Here is an 18,838-nt window from a genome sequence, read left to right on the forward strand (position 1 = left end):
GGAGAGGCCTACAAAAGCTGAGGCTAATGCACGCTGATAACTTGACAGCACAAAAAACTGTAACATGAATTACAGCCTACGCATTCTGTGATCAGTCAAACGGCACACAAAGCATTAGGGATGCAAGAATATGGGTATTGAGATAGCAATGCTTTCCAAATGACAGCTACTGTATTTGGTTTCTCACAAAACAGAGCAAACTGCTGTGACATTCACATATGGTTGTTACAAAGTCTCCCATTCACCACCAAGAAAAAAAAAAGCTCTGACTGAAATGAATGAATATAAATTTAAATATAAATAAATATAAATTTACTGATGTAAATTGCAACAGAAAATTCAGCCACCACCCCGTGTCTCTTCTGGAGCCCAAAAGTGTTCAGAATTAGATAAATAAATAAGGCATTATGAAATAAATAAGCTTGCCTATGAGTAAATAAAGTAAAATATGAGCCGCAACAAGCCTCAAAATAAATAAAATTCAAGAATCGCCAAACTCATTATTATGAAGTTATTTTATCATTCTTATTTCATATTATCAAAATTTTTATTTGACCTAACTATAAAAAAGTCCCATTTTAATTAAGTATGGCATTTTATTTCTTGTAGCTCTGTCACGTTTTATTTCCTAAGGTCACTCCTGCCCCTCTTTTTAAAGCCAGTTGCTTTCCTCCAGTCTTACAGCAGGCAACTGCTAATCTAAAGTAATTAACTGAAATTATTTGACCATTTAGTGGTTCAATTATAACGTATTTTACTTGAGGATTATTTATTTATCAATTTAATATCATAGTCTTTGGGGTTCCATTGCATTGAGCATAATTATCTGGACTTGGCTGTCCAAAACCTCTGAAGCCATGTCCTCTTCTCCCCCTCTGTCTGTGTCCCAGGAGGGAAACTAGAGGAGAATGACTGGTAAAACCCAGACCAGCAACGTGACCAACAAGAATGACCCACGCTCCCTCAACTCCAGAGTCTTTATCGGCAACCTCAACACAGCCATCGTCAAGAAGACCGACATAGAAGTCATCTTCGCCAAGTATGGCAAGATAGTAGGTTGCTCCGTGCACAAGGGTTATGCCTTCGTACAGTATTTGAACGAGAGAAATGCCCGAGCAGCTGTGGCAGGAGAAAATGCTCGTATCATCGCTGGACAGCCTCTTGGTGAGTCTTTTTTGTTTTTGTTTTTTCTTGTACAGTCTGTAGTAAGAAATTTCTGCATTGCAGATGCCATTAGGAACTCATGAAAGGCCAGTAAGATACAGTCTATAAGGCACTTTGCAAAAACTTTCCCCTTGAAATACAGAATGTTTTGTCAAAGCCAGTTCTTTGCTAGAAGAAATGGACTGTGTCTCTCAGGAACACAAAATGCCTCAGGCATCTCTCAGACTTTTAGTTTAGAACTTCCCTTGGCTCCTAAATGCTGAAGTGTCTGTGTTTGTTGTCACGCTGTTTTGGAGAAAATCCCCACTGAATCCGTTAACTGATCCACTAGCAAATGTAAGCGCAGTTTGATTTTAAAATTTACCAGGCATCAACTTACAAAAACTATGTCAAAGATCTTGAGACACATTACTCGAGCAGAGCAGAATATGTTGAGTGAGATGCCACTGCAAGATGCTGTGCAGGCACTGATTTCATTCTGTGCATTGACTTTGCAGTTGTCGACTGTATTTTTTTAAATATTTTTTTAATTCAGGTTTGTCTTGCTTAATTAGAACTAGCTTTGTCTGTGAAGGGGATCATATTGAGCTTTATCTTGTTAAAACATCCTTTTAAAGCCTCTAAAGATGACTTGCAACGATACAGTAGGGCATATTCCTAGACACTACTGCTTTAAAACATAATTTTAGCTCATGACTGGATAATACTGCATACAGACGAGAGACCTTTTGATTAAAGCCTTGCAATGTGTTTGGTGTTTGAACTAGGGAAAACTGGGCTCCAGAGTGTATAGAGTGCAAATATCACTGGTAGTCAGTATGCTACACGGTTAAAAATATCAGCATGAGAGGATCAAAGGGAACAGTAATGATAGAAGTATAGAACTACAGAAGATATTATATGAATGTAGAATATGTGAGGACTTGATATTTGGAAAGTCCTGCAAAAAGGGCATTGCAGCCGTTACACCTGCTGGCCTATGGTTGCTAGTTACCAGTAGGTCCAAATTATTTTTTGTGGCGGCAGCAGCATGCTTTAGTGAACATCAGACTGTAGGGAGGCATTAATGGCATGCAGAAGATCATCTGGCAAGCAGTGAAATATACATTAAAACAGTTTTCTAGGAACAGGGTCAAGAGAGCAAGTGGAAGATTCAAGCTGCTGCGGCATCTCATCAAGATCACTCGAGGTAATAGTTGAAAAATTTAGCAAAAATCTCTGTGTATTTATTTCTTCTCAGGTTCTTTAAATTTTATAGATAACTTTTCCCCCACAACATTCCAATAGTGTTTTTCTGATGGCAGTAATAAGCAAACAATGATTAGTGATCGGCTCTAAAATCCTCATCTGAGCACCATTAATCGGCTGTAACATGATTTATGTTCAGAATAAAAATTGAATACTAGAAAATAAAGGTTATTGTGTTTCCTCTGTGTCATTAGGACAGGTTATCAGTCAGCCTTTTTTTTCTAGACTGCATTTATCAACATTAACATCAAAATCAATAATCTGTTTCAACTACCCCAGCCTCTTCTAAAATCCATCTGGCTGCTGTGAAAGTTTAGTGGTGTTTTTCATTTGCTCTCATATTGTTAAGAGGATGGTAACTGTTTAGCAAGATGTATTAGCCACAGTCGTTAATGAGACATTTTCTGCATTTCTCTATTGTTGCACGTTTGTAACGACAAAAAGCAACAGCAAGTCTTTCCCCAATTATCAGTAGCCAATGTGTTCTTGCTCTTTTAAGTCTTCCATTAGTTTGATATTTGGCATTATGGGTACTGTAATCAGTCAAAAGAAACAGAAAAACACATCAGTTGTTAAAACCAGGACTGTTGCCAGTCAGAACCAAAACCATTATTGAGCACTCTACCGTATCCATAATAATAGTGTTTGAGATTTATTTGTTACAACTATGCAAATCATTTCGCTTCATGTGTGATTGCTTGTTTTTGGTTGAGAAAGCAAACATAATCGAAAGTATTTTCATTACTCCGGAGTTCGATTCAAACCGACCTCACGGCAAGGCGATCCTGTCTTCATTGCTATCACTCAATCTATAAGTCATGTGGCAGGCGTATGACTGTGAGATACATCCTTAATTGACAATTAAGGTCTTGGTTTCATCCTTCCAAGCTGATGCTTATTATATTAACACTGTGGAGAAATGAATCAGCCACATAATGATTTGGAGATGAGGAATGACCTCCATAAAAGGATCCATCTTCTTGTTTGAAAACGTTTCATTAAAGCATTATTACCTGCAAGTTGATTGCACCTCAATTGAGCCCGAGATCACATCTGTAGTTTAGCTAATATTGCTGTGTTACTGCAGTTAAAATATGCTGGTGTGTTAGCCATCCATTTTCACCGAAAAAAGCATAAAAACAAGCAGAACGTGTTGTTACAGTGGTTTGAAAAGCATGCTTTTCGGCTGGCAGTGGTCACTGGAAAAGAGGTCAGTAGAATAATCACATAGCATACTGAGACTGCACAGATGCACCTCAGCTGCTCAAATGCACCGGTGAAGACTAATCTGCACACACAATGATAACCAAGGGTCAGAAGTCATAGCCTCCTGCTTCCACAGAAGATGAGATTGTCACTCTGTATGTGCATATGGATCAAAAACAGCTGACAAAAAGAATGCAAAAATTTTATAATAACACAGCTGCCAGGACCTTCCTCCCCCCACACCGCCTAGTGAGAAATTGGATGCTCCATTACCCTATCAAAAATGAATAGGAGTTTATGAGATCACATATAGGATTGTGAGCACAGCAATCATTACTCAGAAGCAGTGCACGCAATGCTGTTCTGAATGGCGTAATTGCAGTGTCTGTACGCAATTCAGAGCTACGAGCATGAAGGAAATTCTCTAAAAGCACTTCACATGAACGCAGATGTTAAGGTCTTGCAGAGCAGAAATGAAGAATCTTTCCTCCATTGTCTCTTTTTGCAAACCCAGACAATATCCCAAGTCTTAATATTAAATCTGCATGATTGACTGCTTTGGCAGTTCATTTACAAGAAATTGATACTATATGTAAAATTAAAACATTAATCCATGTAAGGTTTAGAAACTTAAAAGAGAGAACAAAATGTTTATTACATGTTCCTGGAGATTTAGCACTGCTATTCAAAATGATTTAAATTCTAATGTTCTGCAGGTGTGAGTAGCTCTTCCATTTTCTAAGCGAATAGCATAATAGGAAGAGAAAGTCAATTGACGAAACTTCAGAAATGGTTTTAGTATGCTTTTATGTCTGTCCCCATGCTCGTGAACTATTTAAATCCATGCTGTTCCACTTAGTACTCAGCATCAGAATCCTTTTTGATCTCAACAATAACAAAGGTTGTAAAAATCTTTTTACCTACATTTTTATTCTGAGATGTACTTGGAGATGTCTCACCATTAACAGAATTCATTTTAACAAGCGCACTTGTGTGTGTGTGTGTGTGTGTGTACTTCTAAATAGGACACAGCGCCAGTCTCTCTCTTTGTCGATTTTAGCCCCCAACCTAGTTTAAATTTCAATACAATCACAATACGACTGCTAACAGTGGCATCAGTAGAGCCACGTGAGGTCTGCTGCTCTGTTGCAGCGAAAGGCACGTACAAGTACAAATGTCTGTACGTCTCACTTGTGTTATTGCATGTTTCCTTCCCTCTGGCTAAAAGCGGACTGGGGGGAATTCCTCGTGACACAGTGACATAATGATTGCTGGCGTCCATGAACCTCAAATGCATCCGAGCAGTTTCCGTCTTCACCCGCTGAGATCTATCTGCTGCATCTCCGTGGCCTCACTCCTCAGTGCACTCAATGGGCTGCCATAGAGACAAAGAGTGACAGATTTTTTGCCCTCAGCTGTCCCAGCATGCACTGAGCCCAAACATGCTACTGCTGAGTCTGCAAACCTACATGTATACAATACACTCACAGCATACAAGCCATATGCTATCTGAACACCCGGTCTTGCATACTGGAGCTATCTGCAATCAAAAGCAGGTTTTTGAAGTTATTATTCTAACAGTCATTTGATGTATTTGCCTCACACTCTTTGTGAAGCATATCACTCTTACCTTTATGTGACTCGATGAGTATCTCTCTTTTCATGTTTTTCTTGTCTGCAGAGGTGGTTGTGTCAACCATGTCCTGATGTGGCACTACGTGCTTGTGTGTGTCATCCTGTAGGCAGCAAATGTGATTGGCAGGTGGTGATTGAAGCCCTGATGGAAAGGTACAATGAAAGAATAACATCCCATATTTTTCTAAGAGAGGCCATGTTTAAAGATACAGGCCACTGTGCAACCCGGGAGCAGAGGAGAGAAGGCAGAGAGAGGTTAATAGCAGAGAGAAGGCGAACTAACAACATCTCCGGAGAGTCCGTCTGGTAGCGAGCACACCTGATAATTTTCCCTCTGTTGACTTCTGTTTGGAGCAGTCTGAACCTCCCAGAAGAGATCTGAATTCCCTTCCATCAGGAAGTTTCATGGTGAAGGTCCATCCCATTACAATATTAATGACCACAGTGAAGGATAATGTGTGATGGATCACCAATCATACTGCTTCCAAATGGCATTGGCAAGAGTTAGGCACATAAATAATAAAGTGATTTAGATGCAAAATCCTTCCTAAGCGGATTACAAAGGCAGTGGCAGTGCAATCAATCGTCATTTTGGGCCAACATGATGCATAGCAAGGAGCAACGGACACACATATTGAACTATACTGGGAGGGAGACGACTGAGCAGGGACAGGTAGAAGGGGAGTGTGCAGGAAGTGATGCTTCAAGTGTGGCCACATTATTGGTGTTCTTAAAAATCTTGGCAGAATAAAATGCACTTAGTGGATCCACTTATTTCCTGATTTTTCAACTGGCAGTTGATGCAATGACAATTGGGAATACTTTTACAAAGTGCAATTTTGGGCTGCCCCATGTGGACAGTTGTACTAAATATGTACAGAAAACTTTGGTTCTAAATCTAAAACGGTGTTTTGCCATCATGGCAAAGCAGCATAGCAGCATACACTTTGTTTGATTTATCACTGTATTGTTTTCCTCCTGCCGTGTTGGTTGTCTTTCCTGTGTGGACTGTGTCTTTGATTGATTTTGCTGAGTCTCTTGTTTTTGCATATGCTCAATTTGCCAACTACATTGAAAACCAATTTCCTTTTGGAATAATCAAGCTAATCAAGCAACTAATCAATCAATCAAATCAACCCCTCAGAAAACCACACGAAATAACACTGAATACATTTGCATACAAGGGTAATGCTGACACTAAAAAAAACATACTGACCTTAAACTCATTTTGTAAATTCAGCATTTCAGATTGTTTTCACTGACCACAACCAGCTTCACATTCTCCTTGACTTTGACTGTCCTGGACTTTATATATTGATGAAATGATGCTATGAGACTATGAGAGTAGATCTTCTCAGCAAGAAAGCAATTAACCATATTTCTCGAAATGTAAACTATTGGTCTGAGTAGACTGGGCTCACATTTTGTTCAGATTCTAAGCTGTTTTTTTGTCTGTAAAAAGAAGGAAATGCAGACATATAGACAAAGACTGTAAATTAAGTTGCAACGCTTCCTCACAAAAATGCAACTCCATAAATGCTGTGAATATCACAGCCTTAACATTGTAAGTGGATACGGGGGGGATTTTCTGTATAATGTCGTGCCAAACCAATCCTCCTGCATCTTCTCCACCTGGCTGCTGTAATTCTCTCTATCATTCACCATTAGTATTCACAGGCTCCCTTTCACTTTGAAATTTGCATAGATAATTCCAACTATGTCTACAATAACTGCACAGCTCAGTAACTTTATTTTGAGAGCCAGGTTCAGAGGCATGAACAGTCATGAGTGAGAGACCTTGTGGGTATTGCAATATGCAACTAGATGGGCCAGTTCCTGATCCACTGGACTGAGCCTTGCCAAAGCTAACCCCATAAGGCCCCCTCTGTGTCTTTCATGTCCCTGTGTTTGCTTCTGAGGCTGTGAGAGCATTCAATGTGCTTGAGCCTGTGTGTGTGTGTGTGTGTGTGTGTGTGCGTGCTTGCATGCAGGGTCTATGTGTGATTGCAGAGAGGAAATGTTAGTGAATTCATGTTTGTGTTTCACTGGGAAAAGGAATCTAAACATCATATCACATAAGCTTGTTCTTCCTCTTTCTCTTTTCTTTGCACTCCTCTTTCTTCTCTCTCTTCCTTCCTATATCTCTCCTTGTCCTTGCGGGTGATTAGAATGCACCCCGGCTGTCTGTCTCCTCCCACATTAATCACGCTATGAGAGACTCGCCTGGACGTTGAATGCACAGTTGGCCTGACCCAGCACTCGTCAAAAGCATCCATAACACGGGGTACAAAGCAGCGCGCAGGCTCGCAGTCATACAATAACATCAACAGTATAGCCAAGCCAGGGATTTATCTGAGCTGTATTCAGAATATAAGAACGTGTTTCTTTTGTGGAAGTGATACAGAAGAAATTTAAAGATTTCCATTGTGCATTCAATAGGCTTTAATAAAGCCACCCAGTAAACCAGGAAAGCACATTTCCCTGGCTGCCAGGATCTCTTTCTGTCTCCCTGTGTGTGTGTCTCTCTCTCTCTCTCTCTCTCTCTCTCTCTCACATGCATCCTGACAAATGCCTTGGTGGGGCATGAGCCACAGTGTGGACAAAGTGAGATGGATTACCGTGTGGATTTTGGCAAGGGAAACGGCATCTAATTCTCTGATTAGAAACCTGGGTTCAGAAGGAAGAGAAAGACTGAGCTGTGAATCAGAGTCAGAACGCAGGACTCAGTGGGCACAACGCTGCGCGTGTGTATATGTGGGTGGATGCATATGCTCAGAGAATTCAGAAAACCAGCTTGTTTTAGGTTATGTGCATGTGTGTTGTGTGTGTGTTGTGCGACAGTCATTATGAACAAAATGATGAATTCTCATAAAAGTCACTTTCAGTCACCTCTGCCACTGATCAACTGGCCACTTTCTGCAGCATGTTATAAAAAAGTCACAGCCGTGGTGAAGGGTGGTTGTGATGGTTGTGGCAGGTTGCACTTTGGATTCTCATACTGGTGTGTCAGAGTGCCCTTGAGCAAAACAAAGAAACCCGCTTCCTCAGCACAAACATGACAACATTAATATCTACTCAATAGCCACAGAATATTGCAGTGGATTGCCGGTGGTTCACATAATCCACAATGATAGAAAATTCAGAAGCACAAGATTTTAATCTTCTCACTCCAAATATATTGACTAGTTAATCGGCTATTACTCCAAGACAGTTATTTTATAGTTGTAGTTTATACATCAGTGTAAATGATAATAAATAATGCAATGCATTACTGTACTCAGGTTTCATGGTAACTTATGCAACTGTGTTGATTTTTAATTTGATTTTTGAAGTTCTCCCATGGCACAAACAGTTAGAATAAACAAACCAAAACCAGCAGCCAAAAACGAAAAATCTTATGTAATCTTGCACAGATGAAAGGCTGCTAATTAGAAACATGATCAAAGTGTACTTGATACAGACAAGACTGGTATTGTCTTTGAAAGCAGAGCCACAGTTTTACACCACATCTAAAAAAAAATTAAAATAAAAATAACACATTGACAGCCCATTTGCAGACTCATTTTTGATAAAGGTCATACAAATGACCTGCATGTTTTGTTTGGATCCTTTGTAACAGCTTAGGAACAGCTTCCTCATGACTTTTACTCGTTTTATAAGACGCTCATAAACAGGATGTTGGAACTGATGACTAATATTTCTTAGTCTCTCACGTGCATATGGCTGCAATTATTTAAACTACGGATGGTATGATTCAGGTAAACAAGTGAACTTATCAGTGATGAAATAACAAATCACCGTCTCTTGATTAAATAACCTCATAATGTATATATACACCAGGACAATATTTCCTGTCTCTATCTGTCAAGTGTGAACACGAAATATTATTATACTCCACTAAATACACTGAAAGGTAAAGATCTTTTTGAATTCTCTGCTTGCTGTCTCCTACGTTACATGTAATATACATACGATTTAGCAAATAAATCAGCTAATTGTGCACATGTACATGAGAAACCACGTCTACATGTCAAAAAATTACGTATAAAGAGTGTCAGCATGTTGCAGTTCCCATCACAGGCAGCCACAGATGGGGTGTGAGCCTCCACCTTCAGGTCCCTCCAATCATATGAAGACAATACGATTAGAGAAGGGACCACTTGAGTCTTATATCTTTCTTAAAATATATCAGATGTCTTAATTAGGGTAATTAGAGGATAATGCTGTTATTTTTCGTTGTCTAATAATTACAGGTGTGTACACTTTGCTTTGCCTGAGGAAAACCATCTGTTTAAAATGTTATGTCAGTCATGTTCAATTAAAGGAGCTTAGTATGTCTTTTTTTTCTGCTCATTAGGCTACACTACCTCGACTAGTTAAATACATCCTGTACGGGGCTCACGCAGCATTAGCTTTAACATTTACATCACAGCAGAAAGGAGGAGTAGTTCTGACCCATGACGTACTGCATGTATACTGTGTATTATCAAATCTAATTGATACGATACATGAGTAATGTCTCCATAGGACCTTGATGAAGGTGATATGTCTCTCTCTCTATATATATATAAGTACTTGACAAAAAAGTGGGAAAAATGTGTTAATATTATTATTTTTACACATGGCAGAAATCCAGTACTCAAAATACAGAAGTAACCTTCCCTACCACTGGCCATGACTGAATCTGAAATCTAACACTGATGCTGCCTTGAGTCAGTAAGTAGAGGACACATCCATCTTTATTCCTGTCTTCATATCTTCCATCTGACCAACCTGCTACTTCACAGTCTCAGGCTACAGTTTTTTAGTTGACTGAGGATCCCTGAAGCTTTTGTCCGTTCTTTCCTTAAGTAAATAAACTGATGGAAGCCCACAGAGTTGAACAGTGGGGACAGTGAGGCTTCAAACTAACAGGATTAGCTCAGAGCCTAACAAGCATCCTGGCTAAGATGTGTTCATTAATATTACATCCATCTACAGACAAAGAGAGAGAGAAAGATGAAGTGGCTCTGGACCACTGGAGAAGAACAGAGTTGGATAATTGTTCCCCATGCATAATCACAGGCGCTTGTTTACTACTGAGAGCTTAGGTTCACATTCAGGGCATGCTGGTGCAGACAGAACGGATGGGAATCATGTGATCATTGGTTAAAACTTGAAATCTAAATTTTATTATCATGGAAAAAAGTAAAAACTTAAACTAGATATGCATGTTGTGCATATCATATGCATTGTATTGCATATATACATGCTACCTGTTGTGATAAAAGAGAACATACTCGGATTTAGCACATTAACTAAAAACGCATGTCTTCTCTCTGCCTTTATCTGAATGAATCCCAGCGACGTGTATCAACAGTAATGAGGCCTTTGTGTAGGATTAGTGTTCCCACGGATGCTCTACTTGCGCATGCTGGGAGATAATACTTCAATGAGAAATCTGTGAGTTTGTGCCAGGTGTGCAGCCTTGCGATGACATGAGATTCTCGCTGCAGTGCGACCTTTACATAGAGCATGAGCTGAATTGACAGACCTCCATAACAGACCTGACACCAACCCCCAGAATGGATCTGCCCTTTAACACTCCATAATAATTGATCCAGTCAGTCATATCTGTCTCCTAATTCCCACCATAATTGTTGATATGCTGAACAACAAAGGAGGTGATAAAAGGTGACACGTTGTGTGAGTAATGGCTTGTGACTTGTGATTGCACATGCAGTGATAATTGCTGCGACCCCGTAGGGTTTCTGCGGACCCGTGCTCGCAGGGCTCAGCGGCGTAACCCCTCTGACTCCCCCCCTGCTTAGTGTGCGAATTAAGAATCACTGTGACAGACTCACTGGGGAGTTCTCGCTCTGAATGAAGATGGACAATATAAACAAAATAATGCTTAAAACAGTCCATAACTGCCCGGAGCGATCTCTTGTTCTCTCATGTGTTTACTTTTCCTTTCACATTTCCTTATTTGACTCCGCATTTATTCTCCCTCCATGTCCTCGCTCGCTCTCGCTACTTTGCCTCCACCCTTCCTCGTTCCTTCATCCTCTTACACTCACAAGGCCTGCTCGCCAATTACGCAGCAAAGCTTAGGGACTGTGAATCATTGCATCCATTTGTTAGTGTGGAATACTGACTCACAGCTGGAGGACGGGACCGAGCCTTGGGCGCCACTGTCCAGTAAAGGTCACGTCTAGCATGATGGCAGTTAACTACCTCAAGTTTATTGCAGTCAACCCTTTGTATTAGTTGCTGCCATGAGTAACCTCTCTGACACCATCCAGGCACAGTTTACAGGGAGGCCATAACCATCCCCAAAGGTACTCAAAGCGCTGTTTAGAGCACTGGTGCATGGCAGAACTGGCCACTTGGCCTTCTTAGACCTTAACCCTGTGCTATTTTGGGGAACGGGGGAGCAGTTCGAAGGATTATTCCACCACTGAGAGGACACAGATTTGTTCCTGACAACAGATCCACAAGCAAACATATGTCTAATTGACTATGCGGTGATTAAACGAAACATCTGGTGCACAGTCGTGATTTTCGCAGCTTTTTTTCTTGCACTTATCTGACTTATCTCAAAGCTTAAAACTCTTTCTCTCAAACTCAGCCTCTACACTTCTATTTGCGTCTCCTCCTTTGTGGATGTTATAGATTTAATTAAGAAAATCAGTAAGGGATAATGATTCCACCTGAATTGCCCACTTTGTAAAAAAAAAAATGTCTCGAACACTTTGCATATTCAGTTAAGTTTTCACTAAAACGCTAAACTGCCCACTCACTTGATTAGAGTCACGTCGGAGAGATTGCAAGAGCCAAAGAGACACTCAGTAAAAAGGCGTACACTGTACCGAGCTGACAGGATGACCAAACAGCCGTTGAAGGAGGAGGAAGGAGCATAACGCACAGCTGTCTGCTCTGTGTCTCCGAGGAAAAATTGACAAACACGAGGCTCTATACACACAGGGAGGGGTTGTCTTGAATAGATAGCAGCTGGTTTGAACTGCATTCCTGACCTTGACAACTCCTTGTGGCTTGTTCACACATCCTTATGAGCCTGTAGCCTTGGTGGAGAAGGAGGAAGTGGTAAACAAGTTACAAAACTAAGGACTATATAAAAGGAGGAGCATTTGTTCAAACTAGATGAGTACTATACAGGATTCTTGTGTAGTCTTACATTATGTAAAATCATTAAGGTCTTAAGCATCTTAGTTTTTAAGGCATGGCATGCGAAAATACCTAAGTGGGCCTTTGCAGTTGATGAGTTCTGGGACTTTGAGTGCTCGAGCTGTAAAGTGTGTCACCGGTTTCTCTGTAGCCCACCTGTGTGACAGAATTATTAATGAGCGGTTTCTGTATTTATGCACCTCTTCTAACAGGGGGAAGATGGGCTGCCTTCATTTCAGTTGTGGGAGCCGTCCTGTCAAATGAAATTTGAGTCTCAGCCAAGACGAGCGCTTGTTATAACAAAAGCGGAAATTCATTCAAGTGCTAATTTGGTTTGAAATGATGATTCAAGACAGTGTCAGTCTCCTCTCCTCAAACATGGAGTAAATGAAGATCATGGAGTCAGGTGTATGTGTGTCAAAAGACACTTTTTCACTCTGTGGTCACTGAGCACCACACTGTGGTACAGAGAAGTTATTACCACTCATGGCTGTCATAACCAGCACAGTCCATTAAGTCACAGCCGTGCTAACACATTAATGTACACTGCCACTGTGTTTCAGTCTTTCTTTCTTAAGTAACCTTTAATTGAATGAATTCCTTTCTCCTTGGTTTCAGTTTCTTAGTGAGTGACCTTCTAAAAACCGTGGATCAATCTGGATTTTGTTTGGAATTTGACACGCATCATATTATTTGCACGCAGCCAACATGTGTGCACATTACGGCTGTAATCAACCAAAGGAAATTTTAGTCAAAAGAAATTCTTTCTACTCTTCAACCAATCAAATGAAACATAACCAATGCCCAAGTAGAACCATTTGTGCTTTACAAATATTTACACAGTCTGTTTAGAAACTGATTAATGAAGGAACAATGGCTCATTTTCATCTCAACTGGATGCATGTGTAGGGGTTTATAGCTTTAAGAATCTTTGGAAGGAATTTGTGCCACAGTGACCCCTTCAGGAGACAAGAGGAGATGCTGGTACATAACAGGACTGGAGATATTCCTCACCCCATAGAAATATTTTTTTGTCAGTTAGTTTGTTTGTTTTGTTTGTTTGTTTTGCAAAAGTGTGCTTGATACGAATGTAACAAACGAAAAAATGAAAAAAACGTTAGTCCTTGTATTGTAGAGTGATGTAGTTTTGATACAGATAACGAAACTGAATAGCGTTTTCAAGTGTGATTAGTGGTGTTACATATACTTTACAGACTGCAGCATTTTATATTCAAGATTAGGAAGCAGAATGCTAACATTCAGTCTCAGTTATTACTCTATTGTATCGCTTTCTTTATCACAGCCTTGTTATGTCACATGCAGTTTGTAGAATCAAAAATGGAGCCGGCTCCTTACACCACACCACCCCCCACCTCCACCCTGAATGTGTTTTTTCTAACCCCTGCCATCTCCACTGACTGGGTGAATGGCTGTGGCACCAATAGTCTCTGAGCTGAATTAGATTTGGCAGCTTGTAATGCTTGTATGAATAGCAATGGTGACATGTCAACATTTGAATATCTCATAATGTGATCTCTGCTGACCCTGACTGATGGATAGAGAGAGAGGAGGGGGAGTGGGAGGTAGAGAGACAAAATGGAGTGAATGAGTGAGTGAGAGAAGAGAGAGGTAGGGAAAATAAGGGACTAGAAGTAAACAGTAAGGAGGGATAATGCAGATTAAGGCCTAAGTTAGAATTAAATGAGGTCTTACTTGAAGATGTAGGCTGCATAAATGTATTTAATATGTAGTGTGTGAAAAGAGGGATGACTAAATGAAGATAGATTAGAAGATGGGTAAACAATGGAGTTGAAAGAATAGTGAAACAGATTTTTAAAAAAAGAAAAGAAAAGAAAACAGAGTGTTTACATGTTTGTTTGTTTATTTGTTGTTTATTTATTTTTAGGTGTCCACTATTTTAAGCAGACAAAAACAGACAGCTGACATTAAATCTAACTTAAGCACAGACAGTCGCTACAGATGTTATCCGCCAAGCACGCATTCGGTAGGCTAACAAACTGGAATTACTGTCAGGATTTCGAACTCTGGTTTTGTGATACTGATCAAATCAAATGATATGGGGCTGTTGAATCACCTCACAGCAAGAAGCTTTTGCGTTTTTGTTTGTGGTAATTGAGTTTGCCTGCTTTCCCACTTGATCTCTGTCAGTCACTCCAACTGCCTCCCAAAGTCCAAAGACATGTCTTAACTGGGGAGTCCAGTTCACCTACAGGAAGAGTAAAAGTGTTTTTTATGCAGCTGTGGCGGACACACACACACACACACACATACAAAACAATAAATAGAATAAAATTAAGTAAAAAGGTTCATGCCATTTTTGTGAATGAAATATCTCAGGAATGCTTTGAGGGAATGTCTTTACATTTACATTTTATTTAACGTCCACTTAATCCAGCCTGTTTCTCAATGTGATTCTGAATGGTGTCACAAGTACCCAAATAAGGCTAAATCCAGCGCTAAAATTCACATTATTCTGTGATTCCTGTGATTTGTATAGTCGTAAAGTACTGACACAAAAATGATCTCCTTAAACTACAAATTAGGGCAAATTGTCAGCTTTTATTTATTCAAGTTGGCCTGCAGATTTCAGCTTACAGGATCAGGGAGGCTCATTTAAATGAAGAGCTCAGTCAAAACGAAAATGCGTCCAAGGAGATAAACTCTCCAGACTGTTTAAATATAAACTGTCTATAGAGCAGCTCTAAGAGTTGCCTTTAGGATAGCCTCCCATCACTCTCTGGTGTTTATAAAGAAACATGCCAGTCATAAAGAAATTACACATGCATCTAATATTGCAGCGGGAAGCAGCTGTCATGCCCCTTGTTGTCCAGTAGAGTGTGCAATTTTGCTTCTCATGTCTGCTTTACAATCAACACTTGAACCCGAGGGAAACCAGTAGGGATGTTTCCTGTATTTTTTTGCTTTTCAGGTGAGATACTCAGTAACTGGTAGCGGTATGTGTGTGTAGGATGGGATACGTTTTTTCCCTTAATAATGTTATTCATAAAGATACTCCTACTTTCTCCCAGGTGATTGTTGTTTTTCCTCTTAGCATAAGGTTCCCTTTCAGTCCAGTGCCCCTTTGAGTACTTGAGGATAATATGTATGTTTAAACTGAGAAAGTCAAGAAACGTATACAAAAATACTGCTAACAAGACAATAATGTGGCACTGGTTTAAGGTGCATCAGGGATTATCTGGGCAGAGTTTTCACTATGAATACAGAGAATCTTTATGAACAGAAGAAGGAGCCTGAGAGAGTTTGTTTTGTCCCCTCTGTATTTATTTATTCATTTTTAATTTTTTGACCCTGATTTGAGCTTGACAGCGACCTGTCAAACTGGACCAAATTGGAACAAATGAGACTTTCAAGCTTTGCAAGCATAGCAAGAGCAAAGAGAGACAATTTGCTGTCACAGACTGCTAAGCAGTTGCAGCAGTTGACACTCCAGATACATTTGCAATTCCTCAGTGCCAAAAGCAGTGCCTGGCTAATGAGCTAAGAGAGGCTGTAAGTCATAGGCCAATGAGATGTGATGGCTTGAGCAGATTTATATCCATCATGTAGAAAATCCTCCCCATGGGCATCTGCAGCATCCCGCCATCTCAGCTATAAATGAGGGTCATTTGTTAGCGGGGAGTGTGTTTCAAATGCCAGACGAGAATGCCGAGCACTTTAGATTAGGTTGATTCATGTACATCTTCAAGGAAGCTCTTCGTATCTTCAAAAGGGTAATGATGTGCTTACTGCTTTGAAGACTTGATGAGGTTCCTGGAAACAGGGTAAATTCTTCTCAAGGAAAATCACCACATCCAGGTTAACACTAGCTGATCATTTCTCATCAATCTTCCCCCCACACCGAGGAATGTTCGGTACCTGGGTTGTTATATGAAATCAGTGTAACTGGATTTAAATAGTCATGTGATGCAGAATAGCAAGGGGAAATAACAGCGGCTGTTTCCCCGAGGCTGAAATATATTACCAGCAGTGACCGATAGTCACTGTGAAAATTTGACAGCACTGTGGTCCTCGGGGAACATGAGCATATTTACCGTTGCTTCCAGATGAACAATAGGGATTTAGATAATCTAATACTTGGAATCAAAGTTTGATCTTAAACCTGCAAAAACAAAAAAGAAAAAAAAATGTCCACCTGGAGCATTTTATCATTTTTCTTAGTTAATATTTTTAATTCTTTTTAGCTCTGTTGTCATGTCCAGCAATTCCTGAGGTAAATAACTCACTGTAGTTTCAAAATGCTCCACAATGCTTCGCTTTTAGTTGCTAATTTGGTGATGTGCAGGTAGTGTACAGATTTCTTAGACCATTTACTAGACCTTAGACCTTTATTTATGGCAGGACTTAGAGTGAAGACAAGAGGAGAAATTTGTGCTTTTAAATTTCACATCTAACTGGAAATACCATGACTACTGTGAGAAAAGAAGCACTGCAGTTTCCACTAAGCACAAAGCCTCTAAACTAAACCCTAGAGACATTTTATTTAAAATTCCACATATTTCTTAAAATAAGAATGTAAAAAAAAAAAATCAAATAAGGTGCCTGCCTTTGCTCCGAGATTTATGCTGTCTTATGCCTATTAAAACAGGCGTTGAGTCAGATGGGAGTGTAAAACACAACTGGGCTTGTGTAAAGTAAGTTTTAAATTTCTAAGAGAAATAAGGCATAAAATGAAACACAGAAAGAGTGCTATTGTATTCTCAAGGTTGTTTGTTGTATTAATCCATCACGGACAGCAGATGTCCCTGCTATACTTCTGAGTACAGATTTTTTGTCATTGCTGGTTGCTGATGAAATGTGTTTACATCAGCAGTTTTAAATATGAAGGAAAAAAACAGTTTCACACTCATTTTTACAACAAATGACTTTGACCTATAGCCCAGTGCGTGACGCAGTAATCACATCCTCTGTATTGATTTATCTGATTTTCACAAAATTCACTTGGAGGGATCTTTTCTTCTTCATCTTTTTTAAGTTTCAAAATAAAAGCATAAAGAAGACCATTTGTCATTCTGGAGCTTGTGAGAGCAGCAGCAGTTTCAGGCAAGCAGACACTGATTGAATTCCTGCTGTTTTTGCTGTTACTAGTTGGCTTTCAGAGTTGTTTGATTCCACTGCACAATTCAGCCAAAACAATAAATAAACAATAAGTAATTGGATAAATGGTTGTTATATGGTAAATGGTTTGTCAGTTTTTAAGTGCACACCTCCCAAAGACCTTAGCTATAACTGTGGCATTTCTAAATCTACAAATCCAATTTATCCAGTTATCTTGCTTTTCTCTAATATAAGTATGTATCAAAGTAATAAGTAAATACAGCTTCAAATTTTATGCCTTATGTCTCTATGATCCTCTTGCTCGGTCATAGCTTGCTACTTGTTATTTTGCTCATGAAGGTGTACACAGGCTACAATATGGTAAAGAATTGAGTATTTATGGAGTATAGTTTAGGGGATATTATGAATCCAAGATAAAACTGACAAAAAGGTCTGGCTGTTTCAGCACTATGGACAGCATCACTGATTCATCAATACACAGCACATCGTCATTGTCAGGGCCACATATTGTAACTGGCACAAGCCTCAGTCATGTGAAGGATCAATGAGTCGCTCTCTCTCTGTTACTAGAGAATGGAGAGGTTAACATGGTGGATGCATTTTGGTAATTTTTCTAACAAGAGGCATGGCATCCCACCTCAACTCCCCATCCCCCAAATTACCTACTGAATGAACGAATAGCATAAAATCAACATACAGGCCGCTCCCTTGTCCTTGTCTCCTTAGCAACAGAGTCCCTTTTGCAAGTTAGATGAGATGCACCCTTTCTCAAGTGTGCCCAGAGGTTGTGGAAGGATTGGAATATTATTTTTTGTGCCAATATCACTGTATCCTCATATGAAATAAGATAATAATCAAATACAGTGGAGACTGTTTGGTGCCGAATGCCAAATCCTTCTCATTTCAATACAGAGAGGTTCTCTCACCACTTTGTGGTGTGAACAAGGAAATAATAATGTCACCTTGAAGGTTCACAGACAATACCTGTTTGGTCTCCTTTCAATAGTTGAATTGGCGCAAAATCTTAAGTAAATTGTGTGTACCGTGAAAGAAAAAACTGAGTCTAAAGTATGTGTACCATTAATGAATCTAGAGTAAATTAATTTTGCATGTTAGCAGTATGGATGTGAGTCACTTTGGTTTCTTCTGAAATATCACAACACTGATTGAGTGTCATGAAAATGACTTGATGAATGGAAGAATGAATTTAAAAGACCTTTCATCTTGCACCATCATCAGGTAAAAACCTTTTGAAAAACTGTCAGATATTTTTTGTTTTTGGAAAAAATGGCTGCAAAACCAATGATATTTAGTTCTGAAT

General features: G+C 39.6%; 1 protein-coding gene across 4 annotated transcripts in view; it reads left to right on the forward strand.

The window, feature by feature from the left end:
- Positions 1-18,838, forward strand: part of LOC124049566 (RNA-binding Raly-like protein) — an 85,764-nt gene that overhangs the window by 36,224 nt on the left and 30,702 nt on the right. For all 4 annotated transcript variants that reach the window (XR_006841431.1, XR_006841430.1, XM_046371355.1 and 1 more), the window contains exon 2: positions 891-1,164. Coding sequence is in view for 2 of the 4 variants with exons in the window: in XM_046371355.1 (XP_046227311.1) it covers positions 909-1,164 (256 nt within the window). In the remaining 2 variants the exon portion in view is untranslated. The remainder of the gene's footprint in view (positions 1-890; positions 1,165-18,838) is intronic.

This window comes from Scatophagus argus, chromosome 18, assembly GCF_020382885.2.
Source record: "Scatophagus argus isolate fScaArg1 chromosome 18, fScaArg1.pri, whole genome shotgun sequence".
Taxonomy (NCBI): Eukaryota; Metazoa; Chordata; class Actinopteri; family Scatophagidae; genus Scatophagus; species Scatophagus argus.